This window comes from Acipenser ruthenus, chromosome 1, assembly GCF_902713425.1.
Source record: "Acipenser ruthenus chromosome 1, fAciRut3.2 maternal haplotype, whole genome shotgun sequence".
NCBI lineage: Eukaryota > Metazoa > Chordata > Actinopteri > Acipenseriformes > Acipenseridae > Acipenser > Acipenser ruthenus.
Genome location: NC_081189.1, coordinates 15,891,584 through 15,904,008, shown reverse-complemented (window position 1 = coordinate 15,904,008; position 12,425 = coordinate 15,891,584). Strand labels below are relative to the sequence as shown.

At 37.3% G+C, this 12,425-nt stretch overlaps 1 protein-coding gene across 3 annotated transcripts; it reads right to left on the bottom strand.

The window, feature by feature from the left end:
• Positions 1–135: 135 nt before the first annotated feature.
• On the bottom strand, positions 136–12,425 carry LOC117404014 (small glutamine-rich tetratricopeptide repeat-containing protein beta-like). 3 transcript variants are annotated; one of them, XM_034006622.3, is made up of 13 exons: positions 12,360–12,396; positions 10,738–10,801; positions 7,389–7,510; positions 6,342–6,445; positions 5,708–5,783; positions 5,388–5,487; positions 5,149–5,253; positions 3,910–4,048; positions 3,011–3,073; positions 2,534–2,571; positions 2,345–2,428; positions 1,694–1,815; positions 136–746 (listed from the first exon to the last, which is right to left on the bottom strand). In XM_034006622.3, the coding sequence occupies exons 3-12, from the start codon at positions 7,486–7,488 to the stop codon at positions 1,704–1,706; spliced, it is 921 nt and encodes a 306-aa protein (XP_033862513.1). In that variant the 5' UTR covers positions 7,489–7,510; positions 10,738–10,801; positions 12,360–12,396; the 3' UTR covers positions 136–746; positions 1,694–1,703. The 3 variants fall into 3 exon arrangements, with proteins under 3 accessions (XP_033862513.1, XP_033862514.1, XP_033862515.1); XM_034006623.3 differs by lacking the exon at positions 10,738–10,801 and having other exon boundaries at positions 12,360–12,425; XM_034006624.3 differs by lacking the exons at positions 10,738–10,801; positions 12,360–12,396 and adding an exon at positions 8,631–8,786.

Here is a 12,425-nt window from a genome sequence, read left to right as displayed (position 1 = left end):
CATGAGATTTAAGCCTTTTTGATGGTAACTGAGGGAGCTAAATCGTTCAACTTTGAAATGGCAATACATGGAAAATAGCTGAACAGAGCCCACAGATTAAAAGAATAACACTTTAGGTCAGTTTTTTTTGTAGTTACCGGGCTTTAATTGTGTAACACTGGAGTGTGACAAGACATTAAACCCTGTTCTGTTCTGTAGAAGTATACAAAATGTTCCTGAATGCATCCAAATGGTCATAAGGAACATGCAAAATAAAGTCACTGTAAGCAAACATGTCTGTGAACAACTACAGTAACATACACACTTTGTAGTTTATAGTTCCTAAAATATAGGAAATTATATGAAGACATCTGCTGCTGTCTTCTTTCTCGAACTACATTTCCCAACATGGAAAAAATAATGCTACCTGGGCTAATACATGGTGCCTATGGTTGCAAGCCTGTAAATAGCAGCATACATCTTAAATACATTGCTGAAACATATAAAAGGTGTTTTTAAATATGGTACCAGTGCAGTGTGGTGGTGATGTTAGTTTGCTCTGTTAAATGTAGAGTTGTGTAAAGTAAGTATGCAACGTTTTTGTAAAGAGGAATCTTAATTCAATCAGAGTTCTTAACTGCTCGTCACAATAACATTGTTTCTTCCATTAGTTTTTCCATTTGATCCATCACTGTTGATTGTGATGTCTTCCAAGAATTTGATATTAAGCAGATAACCCAGTTGCTTTCCAGTCTCTGTCTGTGTTCCTGAATAAAACACAGTTAACATTGAAATGTTACAATATCACAGGAATAAATTATACATTTAATAGAAAATGCAATCTGTTTTATGGCCTTTTTAGTTTGCAATGTGGAATACAAATTCAAGTAGAACTTGTGCAGTAGAGTGGCTTGTAGTTGTTGCACCAATATGGGCTTTTCAAACAGCTATCTCAAAATGGTTTCAGCTTGCTTTAAAGAGGAAGTGGTGGGGCTATGAAAAATATAGCATTACACATCCACACATGTTGCTACAACTTTAAATAACATAGAGGTCATTTCTTTTCATTGTTAACATCCTGGCAACTTTATTGCAAAGCTCTTTTCAAAATGGCTGCTCTAGTGCACTGGGGTTTGAGATCTGTCCTCTAAATCACTGCAGGAAACCCCCCCCCCCCCCCAAAAAAAACACTTTGGTTTCTGTTCTGTACCACATCATGGATAGTTACTGCTGTGTTACCGGTTTAACAATGTGGACAATAATTCTTACACTATCCATGCACTAGAGTGGCCATTTTAAAAAGAGCTTTGAAACGGACTTTAAAGTTACAAGTGTAAAAAGTTGTCAGGATGTTAACAATGCAAATAAATTACAGGTACATTATTTAAACAGTTGTAGCAACACGTGAGGATGTGTAACACTATTTTTCAGAAACCCACTACATACTCTTTTCAGGCGGTCATGTTGTTTGACCATGTGTCTGCTTCTTGGTTTCCACCAAGTAGGTGCCTGAATTCTCCCTATGCCTTCCTGCATATAGGAGTCCATAGCAACAGCAAGCAAAGGCAGCTTTGTGATTGGTTTTATGTCCAACAAAGTAAAAAGGGAACAGTTTAAAATAAATAAATACACACATTAAATACAATTCAGTTTTTGGCTATGTAGCCTATTACGTTAGTATGGCTTGCCTGCTGGACACTTGCATTAAACATACCTGCAGTAGATCAGGAGTGTTCCTCTGCACTGCCGCTGAATGACCTGCTGCGGATGTGGTTCCTCAGCTGTTCTATCAGTTCTGGGTTCTGCTGCTGAATCTGCTGTGCAAACTGCTGTCCCCTATGGGGGAGGGATGGGGGAAAATAAAAATAATGCTTGGAAAAGTAATCCTGAAGTGTCAATTATGGAGTGTGTGTGTGTATATATATAATCTATCTATGCTCTGGTTTAGGTGCCTCACAATAATTTAATTATTTAAATGGCATCCGTAATTATATCTGCTCAGGGAAGCAAAACAAATAGGTAAAACATTTTATTGCTACAGTGTTGAAAGGCGTTTCAACGAGTGTGCAAGTTGTTTGTAAATTTGTTTCTGCTACACTGACATTTTACATGGAGCACCTATAGCGTTAGTATTGTCAATACAGCATTAGAAATAACTACCTTCTTTTAATACTAGAGATTAAGCATAATACAATTTACTATACTGTATTTGCCGTAATGTGTTATATAAAAAATAATTGTGTGAAGACTATGAGGTCTTAGACAATATAACATGATTAGGGATGGTGTCTTCATATGTTTTGTTTGGAGCCCACTGTTACTGTATATGGGTGTTTGTATGAAAAGAGTCACCAGCAACACGTACGCTTCAATAAGGCTGGACAAGTCTGTTAAACCCCCAACACCAGCCGCCGGGCCTCCCACTGCATTAGACATCATTCCTGACATGCTGTTTGCAAAACAAAAGATACGTATGTCACTATATCTCGTATGAAAGTAGAATTCTAAATTTATATACAAAAAAAATATGACAATAATAAATTACAATACTTACAGCTGTTGCACTTGACGGTTTTGCATTACACTTGCAGCCTGAAAATAAAGGCAAAAAATATACCGTATATACTTAACAATGTTGTACACATGGTAATGTAATACAGTATAACTTGTTTTCTAATGACATCACTATGGTGTATATCATAGCAGGGCAATATTCTTCTGTTTAATACAAAATGACACATTTCGACAATGCCTTTATTAATGAAACACCTAAATGTTGTCTTCTGGGTTATTTATTTAAATAAGCAGTCTACTTGTCTCTTTGCTGTCAGTTTAAAACATACTGATTTACGGCACCGTTGAAAAATAAAGGTTAGTATTCTTGGCGCGCGCGCGCACACACACAAAATCAATGACTTCACTGTGATTTTTCAAACATAGCTATAGTTCTGAGCTACAGTATTCTGTGCATTGACTACAAACTACCCGTGGTACAGTACATTGATATTTGTTTCACAGTGAGCCCACTTACCATGGTGATGAAGGCAGGGTTATTTATGAGGCTTGCCATGTCAAATCCCAGTCCAGTTCCAGTCTGCCAATAGATACATTCAAGTATTTTAGATTTAAATTCATTATGCATTGTTCCTCACTATCTTGTAAAGTGCTTTGTGATGGTGGTCCATTATGAAAGGCGCTATATAAAATAGATTGATTGATTAAGAAACTGATTACAGATAATCTTTCACCAAAAACCACTGACTGTGTATTATGCTGACACTTTTTTAAAAGGTCCATGGTATCATGAATTTCATATCTTTTTTTAAAACCTCAGCTGTATGTATACAAAAGCCACGTTGATTCCACATTCCTAATTTCCAACAGTTAACCGCTTTGGTTTTGCATTTGAACTAATCAAGGTTTTAAATTATTTTTCTTACCTCTTAGTAGCACTAGCAGCATTATGACTGGTCCGCTTTTTACTCTGTTAAACTTTTTTTCCGTCTTGTTCTTGCATTTTATGCTTCAGTCTAGAATAAGCATATATTTCAAAGACAACACTATAGATTCAAAGTTTCTGTTCCTGTCTGGAACCTAATCACTTCCTGTTGAAACTCAGTCCAATGGTCAAGCTGCAGTTAGACCATGGTGAGCTACAATACTGCAAAGGTACTGGAATGCAGAAATGTATCAATAGCCAGTGCTTGTAAAGAGACTATTTTAAAACCTTGGTTAGTACCTTTTTCTTTTTTGCTCTATTAAATGACAACGTTGAATTAAATATGCATAAATGTGGTTTCCTTTTTTTAAAATTTATTTTGTAGTAGATTCCATAGTGGAGATTAACTCAATATAAATGACCAAGCACTGGAGATCAAACCCCCCGTGTGCTCTGTGTGTCTCTTCGTGACGTGCAGAACTGAAACTTACTGGACTGGAGGCTTCTTTCAGCTTCTGCTCTGCCATTTTCAAGTTGGATTTATACGTGTCGTTTTCAGGATCCAGGACCAGGGCCTTTTTGAAATAAGTTGCAGCTTCTGTGTATTTATTTATAGCAGTCAGGGCCAGTCTGACAGAAAAAATGAAAAGGATTTTGAAAGTCAGTCCTGAAAAAAATTAAGCAGGTATCGACTTCTGTTGAGGTCACAGTGAAGACAAAACCAAAATTAATACTTACTCTGAGGATCAATACTTCTGAAAGGATGATGCAAAACACCAATACATTTTAATGCATACATTTTAGGAACAGGACTAATATTCTCTCTTGGAGAGCATGGGGCTCAACTGGTAATTACCAGTCATATTGTAGCTGCTGTGAGATGGGTTGTCACAGGTCATGTCAATAAAAACATATTTTGTTATTCTTAAAACCAGTTATTTTCTTGTTAGCTTCAAAAAGTGCTTGTGCTGCTCTCTCTCTCTCTCTCTCTCTCTCTCAGTGACTTCAGCTCTTAGCAGGACAAAACAGATTTATTTGCAGATAAATAAAAAAAAGGTGTGTGGGAATTCAGTTTCACTTTTTTGATGTAATTTCATGTAAAACAAACTGCCCAGTTTAACCATGTTCAATATGAACAATGAAAGGAACACCTGTGCAATTTATATAGGAGCATTGATGAAGAATTGTATTTACTGCATCACCTTTGTTGTACTGTAACACAGCATACAGTATGAATCAACTATTTTGAGGTGCAGTTCATTGTCCGGACTGAACGACCCTAGATACTCGTTTATATATATATAGAGAGAGAGAGAGAGAGAGAGAACAATGACACTGATTGCAATGTGCATTGAAAATAAATATTGCAGCACCACTGTAAATAGGAACCAACTTTGTCAAGGCTATATGGGAAGCACTCCTGTACACCAACATAATCTATCAATGGTAATATTGTTTTGAAAATCGACAGCGTCCCTCATGGGGGAGAAAACATTGCCATGTCTATATAAAAAGACATGATTTATTCTGCATGTATGTACAAGCTGTTCAATATGGAATTCATGATTTCAATAGAATCAAGCCATAAACCCAGACATTTATCTGAAGTAGTGACCCAGGAGGCAGGTCATTTGGTCAGAAGTGGTCATCCAAGTAGGCAGACTGAACAGGATGATAAATCTGGAACACATACAGTATGACGACTGCGTGATCTGAAAGGCGTGACTTACCCCATCCTTCCATATGCTTTGCTGTAGGTTGGATCTATTGCGATAGCCTTCTCACAGTCACTTGTGGCTTCGGTGTAGTTTCCTAGTTTACTGTGAGCTGCAGCTCTAGACAGAAAAATCAGTACCAGAAATAAACTGTGTTGGTTTTTGGCCATGCTATTGTAAAGTTTGTTTTGTTTTTGTTTTTATGTGTTACTAGTAAACCACACAGACAGGCATTGCTCTGTTCACATGTTCACCTGTTGCAGTAATACACTGCGTTCTTTAGGTCCAGGTTGATTGCTTTTGTGTAACATTCCACAGCTGAGCTGTAATTCTCTTCCTTCATGTGATTGTTTCCTACAAAAGTATACAAATAAGTCTTAAAAGAATCACAATTACTAAAAATGTAAATGTGTTTTAGGTTTTGAAATTCTAGTAATATAAATAAATGCAGAGGAGCCCAATTAATCCACGCTTAAATGCAGTGCCATGAGCTCTTTATAATATATAAACGAAATGCAGTTTCAGAAAATGAACATCCAAAGAATATTAATGATTGTTTTGTTTAATGATGTACCTGCATTTTTCAGCTGCTCTGCCCTTTCTGCGTCTTCTGGGGAAGGAGAAATCTCTGGCATAGACAGATTATCATTCTGTAAAAACAGATTTTAAAAAATAATAAAAAAAGAGTTTGACTTTGTAATAATCATGCCTCCTCTAACTTCAAAGGACTGCAACAGTAATACCAGGGCTCAGAAAAGCCTTGCGTCTCACCAGGATTAAATATATGAACCACTGAGACAAAAAAAAACCCATAAAGGTGCTGTTTTAGCAGAGACTTTGCCATGAATCTAGATAAAGAGCCTATACAGCACATGGTGGATATCTGCCGCTACTACACATACAAAGGAGTACACATGGAACTTGGAATACTGTTTCAAGCACTTACAACTTTAAAAGAAATGAATATTTAAACTCTGAATGATCTGAAAGATTCCTTTGTAAAGGGTGCTGTATGGAAACCTGAGAAATAAAGATAATGCTGCTTGCATGAGCTTATATTTTCTGGTGTTTTTCCTTTAATACTTCTGGTTACTATTTGACTAACACTTTTTTAATACAAAACCATCAACAGATTTAAATCCAAAAGCAGATCAATTGGTGATTCAAGACATGCAGTGATGTACAAACAAAGGGCAGACGTGACTTACCTTGAAGACAGAGTTCAAGAATATTTCTGTCAAAGGCTGTGGAACTGCTAGGTGACTGTCCACTGAGCTGATCTTGAACGTTGTCTCCAGACACTGTATGGCAACTTAACAGATGCATTCATAAGGAATAATAATAAAACATTTATTTACAAAGTATAAAGTAGGGTACATTTTATTTATATATATATATATATATATATATATATATATATATATATATATATATATATATATATATATATATTACCTTTTTAATGTCTTAGTATGTGTGTTCTCAACCATGTTCTGCAGTTGTTTTTGTCAAACTCATTATTGACCTCTAGGGATATGCAGCTGTATTGTCTGTCTCTGACTGTGTTTGATCTTGTAGAAATTGCAGAATGGAACACTGCGATTCTATCAGAAGATTTTCCACTCAGTACTGTAATACTGTAATTCACAGTACTGTAGTAGCAGAGGGGTCAGACATTACATTACTAAACTACCTAGTGGTGATTTCTAGCACCACCTCGCTTCAGAAGAGAACACACATAATGGGATATTGACCGGTAACAAATTAAACATGAACAACATGCTGATGATACAAACCATTCCTTTAACTTAGAAGTGAACATGGCACCATGCCGGCCCAAATGGACTTCCATACTTAATTAGCTAATGGAATGAAGACTTGTTTTGTTTTGTTTAAAAGACAACAAATCGGACCAGAACAACTGCTATACAACAGCATTGAGATAGATAAACATAATTTGGCCTTGATACGAATGAAAAATATCATCAAAATCCAGGAATTCTGAACCCTGCACTGAGCTTTGTAAGATAATACAATGTTACTTTGAAAAACAACTCTTCTATGATACAACATATAACACCTTAAGATGTATTTTCTTCAAGTTTACAAAAAAAATCACACAAGAGCAAGAATGTACTACACTATGCACATCTTTAAATATTTATATCTGTCATCAAACGTGGTAATGCTTTCAGCAGCTATTTATTTCCTATGAAGCAATGAGAGCTCAGTGCAGCCTATGATTAATAACCTACCTTCCAGGCTTTCCTGTTCGTCTGAATTCAAAGTCTCTGACTGTGTTTGATCTCGTAGAAACTGCACAATGGAAAACGCAAGGCGCTTCTCAACAGACATACTGTATGTTTTCAAATGTCTCCTGCATGGGAAACATGAAAAAATGAAACACAACAATTTTACATTGTGAAAATGAATCTAATATGAGTTAAAAAGGGGATATGTCAAGAAACACGGAACAAGTCTGATTTGCCCGGTGTTTAAATCCCCAATTATCAATTAAGATTGTGAATATCCTTCTGACCACAGCCAGTCCCTCAACAAGAGCACCATGAAATGGGCATTAAATAACAATAGTTTGTGTTTTGTTGTTGTTTAGATCCACTTTGTATCATTTTCTGTTTCAGTCATCAGATCCTGGTTTATTTTAAAGCTCAGCAAAGCTGGCCTCAGTATAGCTCCTTGTACCATGTCTAACCTCTAAGTACTGTACTGTACATCTGGTACAGAGTGTAACCATTACCTTCTCCCCCTGTGGATGTAAGGCGCACTTCTGTAGTAAATCATATGCTCTTGCTACAAAAACTTATTGTGTAATGTTTCAGTAGATTGGTTTGCAGGATATTTGAAAGGTCACTCAGGAATGGTTACTATTAACCACTTGACTGCCACTGAATGTACCAGGTACATCCTCCTACTCTCCTTTAAAATGTAATTAACCTTGATTGTTTTATTTAACTCGTAAAGGGATTGTTAATTGCTCAAGTAATCACCTGAGTGCTGCACTCAATTCAATTGCAGCCCTTCTCTCCTGTCAGCTCAACATCGTTAAATAATCTTCGATCAGCAAAGAATGGCTTTGAGGGAATGAGATGGATTCAAACCCATATATAACAGAATGCCACCACCTAGCCTAGTACATAAAACCACAAGTTTTATGTCTACAATAGTTTATTTTGTGAGAAAGTGAATTGCTGAAAGTGAATTCCTGTTGAGGCATTGGTTTCGCCTCATTATTTACATTTTACATTAGTTGAACTAGCTGGCATGTGTACCAAATTCGATTGACTTAAACTGAGTAAATGTAAGAATAACCAGGAATTTAGCTACTCTCTTGGAAAGGGAAACAAGTGCTTTTTTGAATAGGCCTGGTGGTGGCATTCTTTAATGATTTGTATCCATAGCCGCTCATCCTGGTACATACAGCCTCTACATCCCCACCCGACCTCTCCGCTCCGCCTGCACTAGAAGACTGGCTCTACCTCCTTTACGCTCCCCTGCCTCCAGAGCCCGCTCCTTCTCCACCCTCGCCCCGCAGTGGTGGAACGACCTTCCTACGGATGTCAGGACTGCCCAGTCCCTGACCACCTTCCGGCACCTCCTCAAGACACACCTCTTCAGACAACACCTGGAAAACTCAACTCTGAATAATATAGCACTCTGCTTTTAATGCACTTTAACTTGCTCTTATCTGCTCCCTATTTTACTGTATTTAATCCTGCACTTAACCTAATTTGTAGTATCTTGTATTTCACTTGCACTCGTGTCTAACCCTGATGTAACTATCAACACTGTTATCTGCTCTTGAACTGCCCCGATATCAAATCGTACTGTGTTTTGTATTTGCTCTTATTAGGACTGAAGTCAATGTATTTTGTATCTTGCTCTTATTTGTACTGTAATTCTTAATATGTATTTTTTGTATACAACTGTAAGTCGCCCTGGCTAAAGGCGTCTGCTAAGAAATAATAACCATAATACAGCCTTGCTTTGTTTACATTGGAAGTCCTGCCTCATACCAAAGCGTGGTTTAAACTGACAGGAGATAATGACAGGGATTAACTGCAGGAGAGAAATCCTAATTCTGAGATCACTAGAAGGTGCTCGCTCTTACTCCAACAAACACATTATGTCTGATCCAGCCTGTATTACATACCTCAAGAAGAGCAGCTCCTGAGCTCTGTTAAAAACTCCTGAACACAGACAGTATTTGAGGCATTATAAGAAGAACCACTCAGCCTGCAAACAGCACAAAAAGTTAAGAGCACAGGCTAGTATTCACTTGTGTGCTTCACTCAATTCAGCTGTGGCCATTCTCTCATTCTGTCAGCCCAACACCGCTAAGCAATCTTAGAATCACTGCAACATCATGAAATGTTAAGAATCAATTTCAAAAAATCAATTTCAAGCTACTTACTCTCTAAAATTTTTGTGATTTTTTAAAAATCAAGTAAAAACAATAATAGCCATTTAAACAGGCAAATGGTTAATTTTAATAACCATAATTTGATTAAAAACAGATATCTCTGACTAGATCAAACTGCCTCCAGTTCATACTGCTCTCACCTTTTCTCCCTGTCAAAGTGGTATCTCGCACTCCTCTATTAAAGTTCATTGTAAATGTATGGTTCAGCCTGTCACTGTACACATTTGATAATTTACACAGCCAGCAAAGCAGCAGCTTTCAACCGATCCCACAGTACTTCCTGCAGAAAGCCCCTGGTGGCTATTATAATATCAGAGCCAGCCTGGATTTATTTACATGTTGACGGAGTTCCCAGTAACAGATAAATTCTATTATATCCATGGATTGCTGAACTGCTGATGCTGGTAAATGTAGCAGCTTACAGGAGTTACACTGGATTTGTCTCCCAAACAGCAATCTGCTCCTGTCTGGAAGAAAGCCAGCTGCCAGCCTCACAAGAACACACATCATTTTTACTTTGTGGATAATAAATAACCAAAGCCATAAAAAGACCATAAAACAGAAAACTGGTTGAGTTTTGTTACTTTTCCCCAGAGTATATATTTTTTCTCAATGTTGACCGTGACACTGGATATTTACTCAACTTGACTGACTGAGGAGAACATTTTTCTCAACGGAAGGATATTTATGTGATCAAAATCAGTCACGAAATGTGCAGTACTTTTAGTTATGCTTCAAAATATAGGCTCTGCCAACAATTGTATGTAATTATCTTTAGATAAGTATAAAATAATGTAACAGAATGTTTTGATTATTATAATCTATTGGAACATCCTACAATTATATATCTGTGGTCGGGATGATCAATCAAAATATCAAATATATAGCAAAAATAAATCAGTTGTAGAACTACGTATTATTTTTATGCTTGACAAATTACCATTGTCTCATCCCATTAAAAAAAAAAACCCTATGAGGACCTTAAAGCACTTTAAACAAATATAATTGAATTTCACACTTTAATTGAGTTTTGTCAGGGCAGTACCAGTTGTTTAACTGTTATTTAAACATCACATTCGATTCAGGTCCTAGACAAGGTAATTTACACAACACCACTAGAAACCCAACACTGGGTACCCAACTTCCATAATATTTGTACACACTTTGCCAAGGAGTAAGGTTCCGCTGCCTGGAAGCTGGATGTTTTGCAGATCACAGATGGGGACACTATGCAAACAGCTATCATTAAGCAAACATATGAGGTGATACTAAAATCCAGTGTGGTTTGCTGTAACCTGCGCTCCCCATCACTTTAAACCCACTCCAAATATTTCTGAGTAAACTTTTTTTTTTTTTTTTATCCTGGATTGCCTGTAACAGAGAGGGGAAAAAAACACCTTCATACTTCAAGCATGCGAAGAACATTCTGTGTTTATGAACGCATAGCAACCTTTTTATCACACATTTTAAATTTGTGTTAATAAACATCCTCCATGTGCTAACACAGGGACTAGAATCAGACTCCTGGTCTCATTGCAAGGAGCAAACTGGCTCACAGCTTACACACACACACACGCTTTTAAAAGAAAGTTTTGTAAGACGTTTCTCTATGTAACAGGAAATACTATTGATTCTTTAACAGAGGTCCAATAATGTTGCATTTGTAAATTGCACATTTAAAAAAGTAAACTTGCCAAACAATACCATGTCGGTAGAGTGACATTTGTGCACATACAACAGCACACGTTGCCATCTTCTTTTCTTACAGTCTAGATGCCAATATTGTAGCGATCTCGGTTAACGCAGGTAGGCGCATCACACAAGGCGAGGCAATCCACACACAGGCGGAGGGCGGGCGCGAACCCGGGACCTCTTGAACTAAAGCATATCGCCGATACCGCTGTACAAAAGAGCCAGCTCCTTTGCAATGAGAGTATATCTTGTCTTCGTGTGTGATTATGTCACCTACTATCCCTGCTGCTGCCTTCCCCCGTGCACGCTACAATATGTTGGATGAACATGCATGATTTGTGTTCCACTATTTGTACAGTTATACCATAAAAATAAATCATAAACATGCTTCATTGTGTATCACAGTCATCACTGGTAATATGTTTCATGAATGAAGCCTTGCTCACAGGACCTACAACTCTACAGTATATAAATAAAATACTACTGAGGGCATTTTGTTACTACAGTATCTAAAATCTGCGCTTCTAGTTTGAAGTGCTCTATAACTCTACAAGTAAGTACCCTGGACTCAAATATAGCTATACTCATGCCCCTAGACCTGGAGCTGAAATGGATCATGCTGCAACATTCAAATTTGGATCGTGGGGTTTACATTAATAACTATTCTATGCCAAGTAATAAAGTACAATTGAATGCAGTGATGAAACTAAAAGCTAATGGTGATGTAATCGACCAGGGGCTCACAGAAGGGCTAAGCACTCTATACATTGAACGATTATATTATAAACCTGATTTATCTATAACAGGTAAAAAAAATAATAATACTGCTAATAATAATAATAAAAAACATTGTTTAAAAGCTTACAGAAATAAACAATTTTGATATGTATGTAACGCAAGCTAAGTACGCAGCAACAGAACTGTAGAGATTTGCAGTCAAATCATGGCTGGTTTGGTTCAACCCGTTTGTTTCATAAATGCAACCTCTGCTGCATGTCAAGCACATGCAAACGTGCGCCCCTGTAATATAACACCGCCCATGCCTAGAACATTATTTATCCCAAGGATGCTACTGTGCTCCCCACCCGCTCACCTTGCGTCTTTTCACCAGGCTCCACAACACTGACAGACAAACGTGTGATACACTGTAGCGCCTGCG

Coding starts and splice junctions, on each gene's coding strand:
- LOC117404014 (XM_034006623.3), bottom strand. CDS start 7,488: ATGTCTGTTGAGAAGCGCCTTGCGTTTTCCATTGTGCAGTTTCTACGA. Junction 5,254..5,387: donor GCAGTGTATTACTGCAACAG/GTGAACATGTGA, acceptor TTTTCTGTCTAG/AGCTGCAGCTCACAGTAAAC. Junction 3,074..3,909: donor TGAAAGAAGCCTCCAGTCCA/GTAAGTTTCAGT, acceptor ATCTATTGGCAG/ACTGGAACTGGACTGGGATT.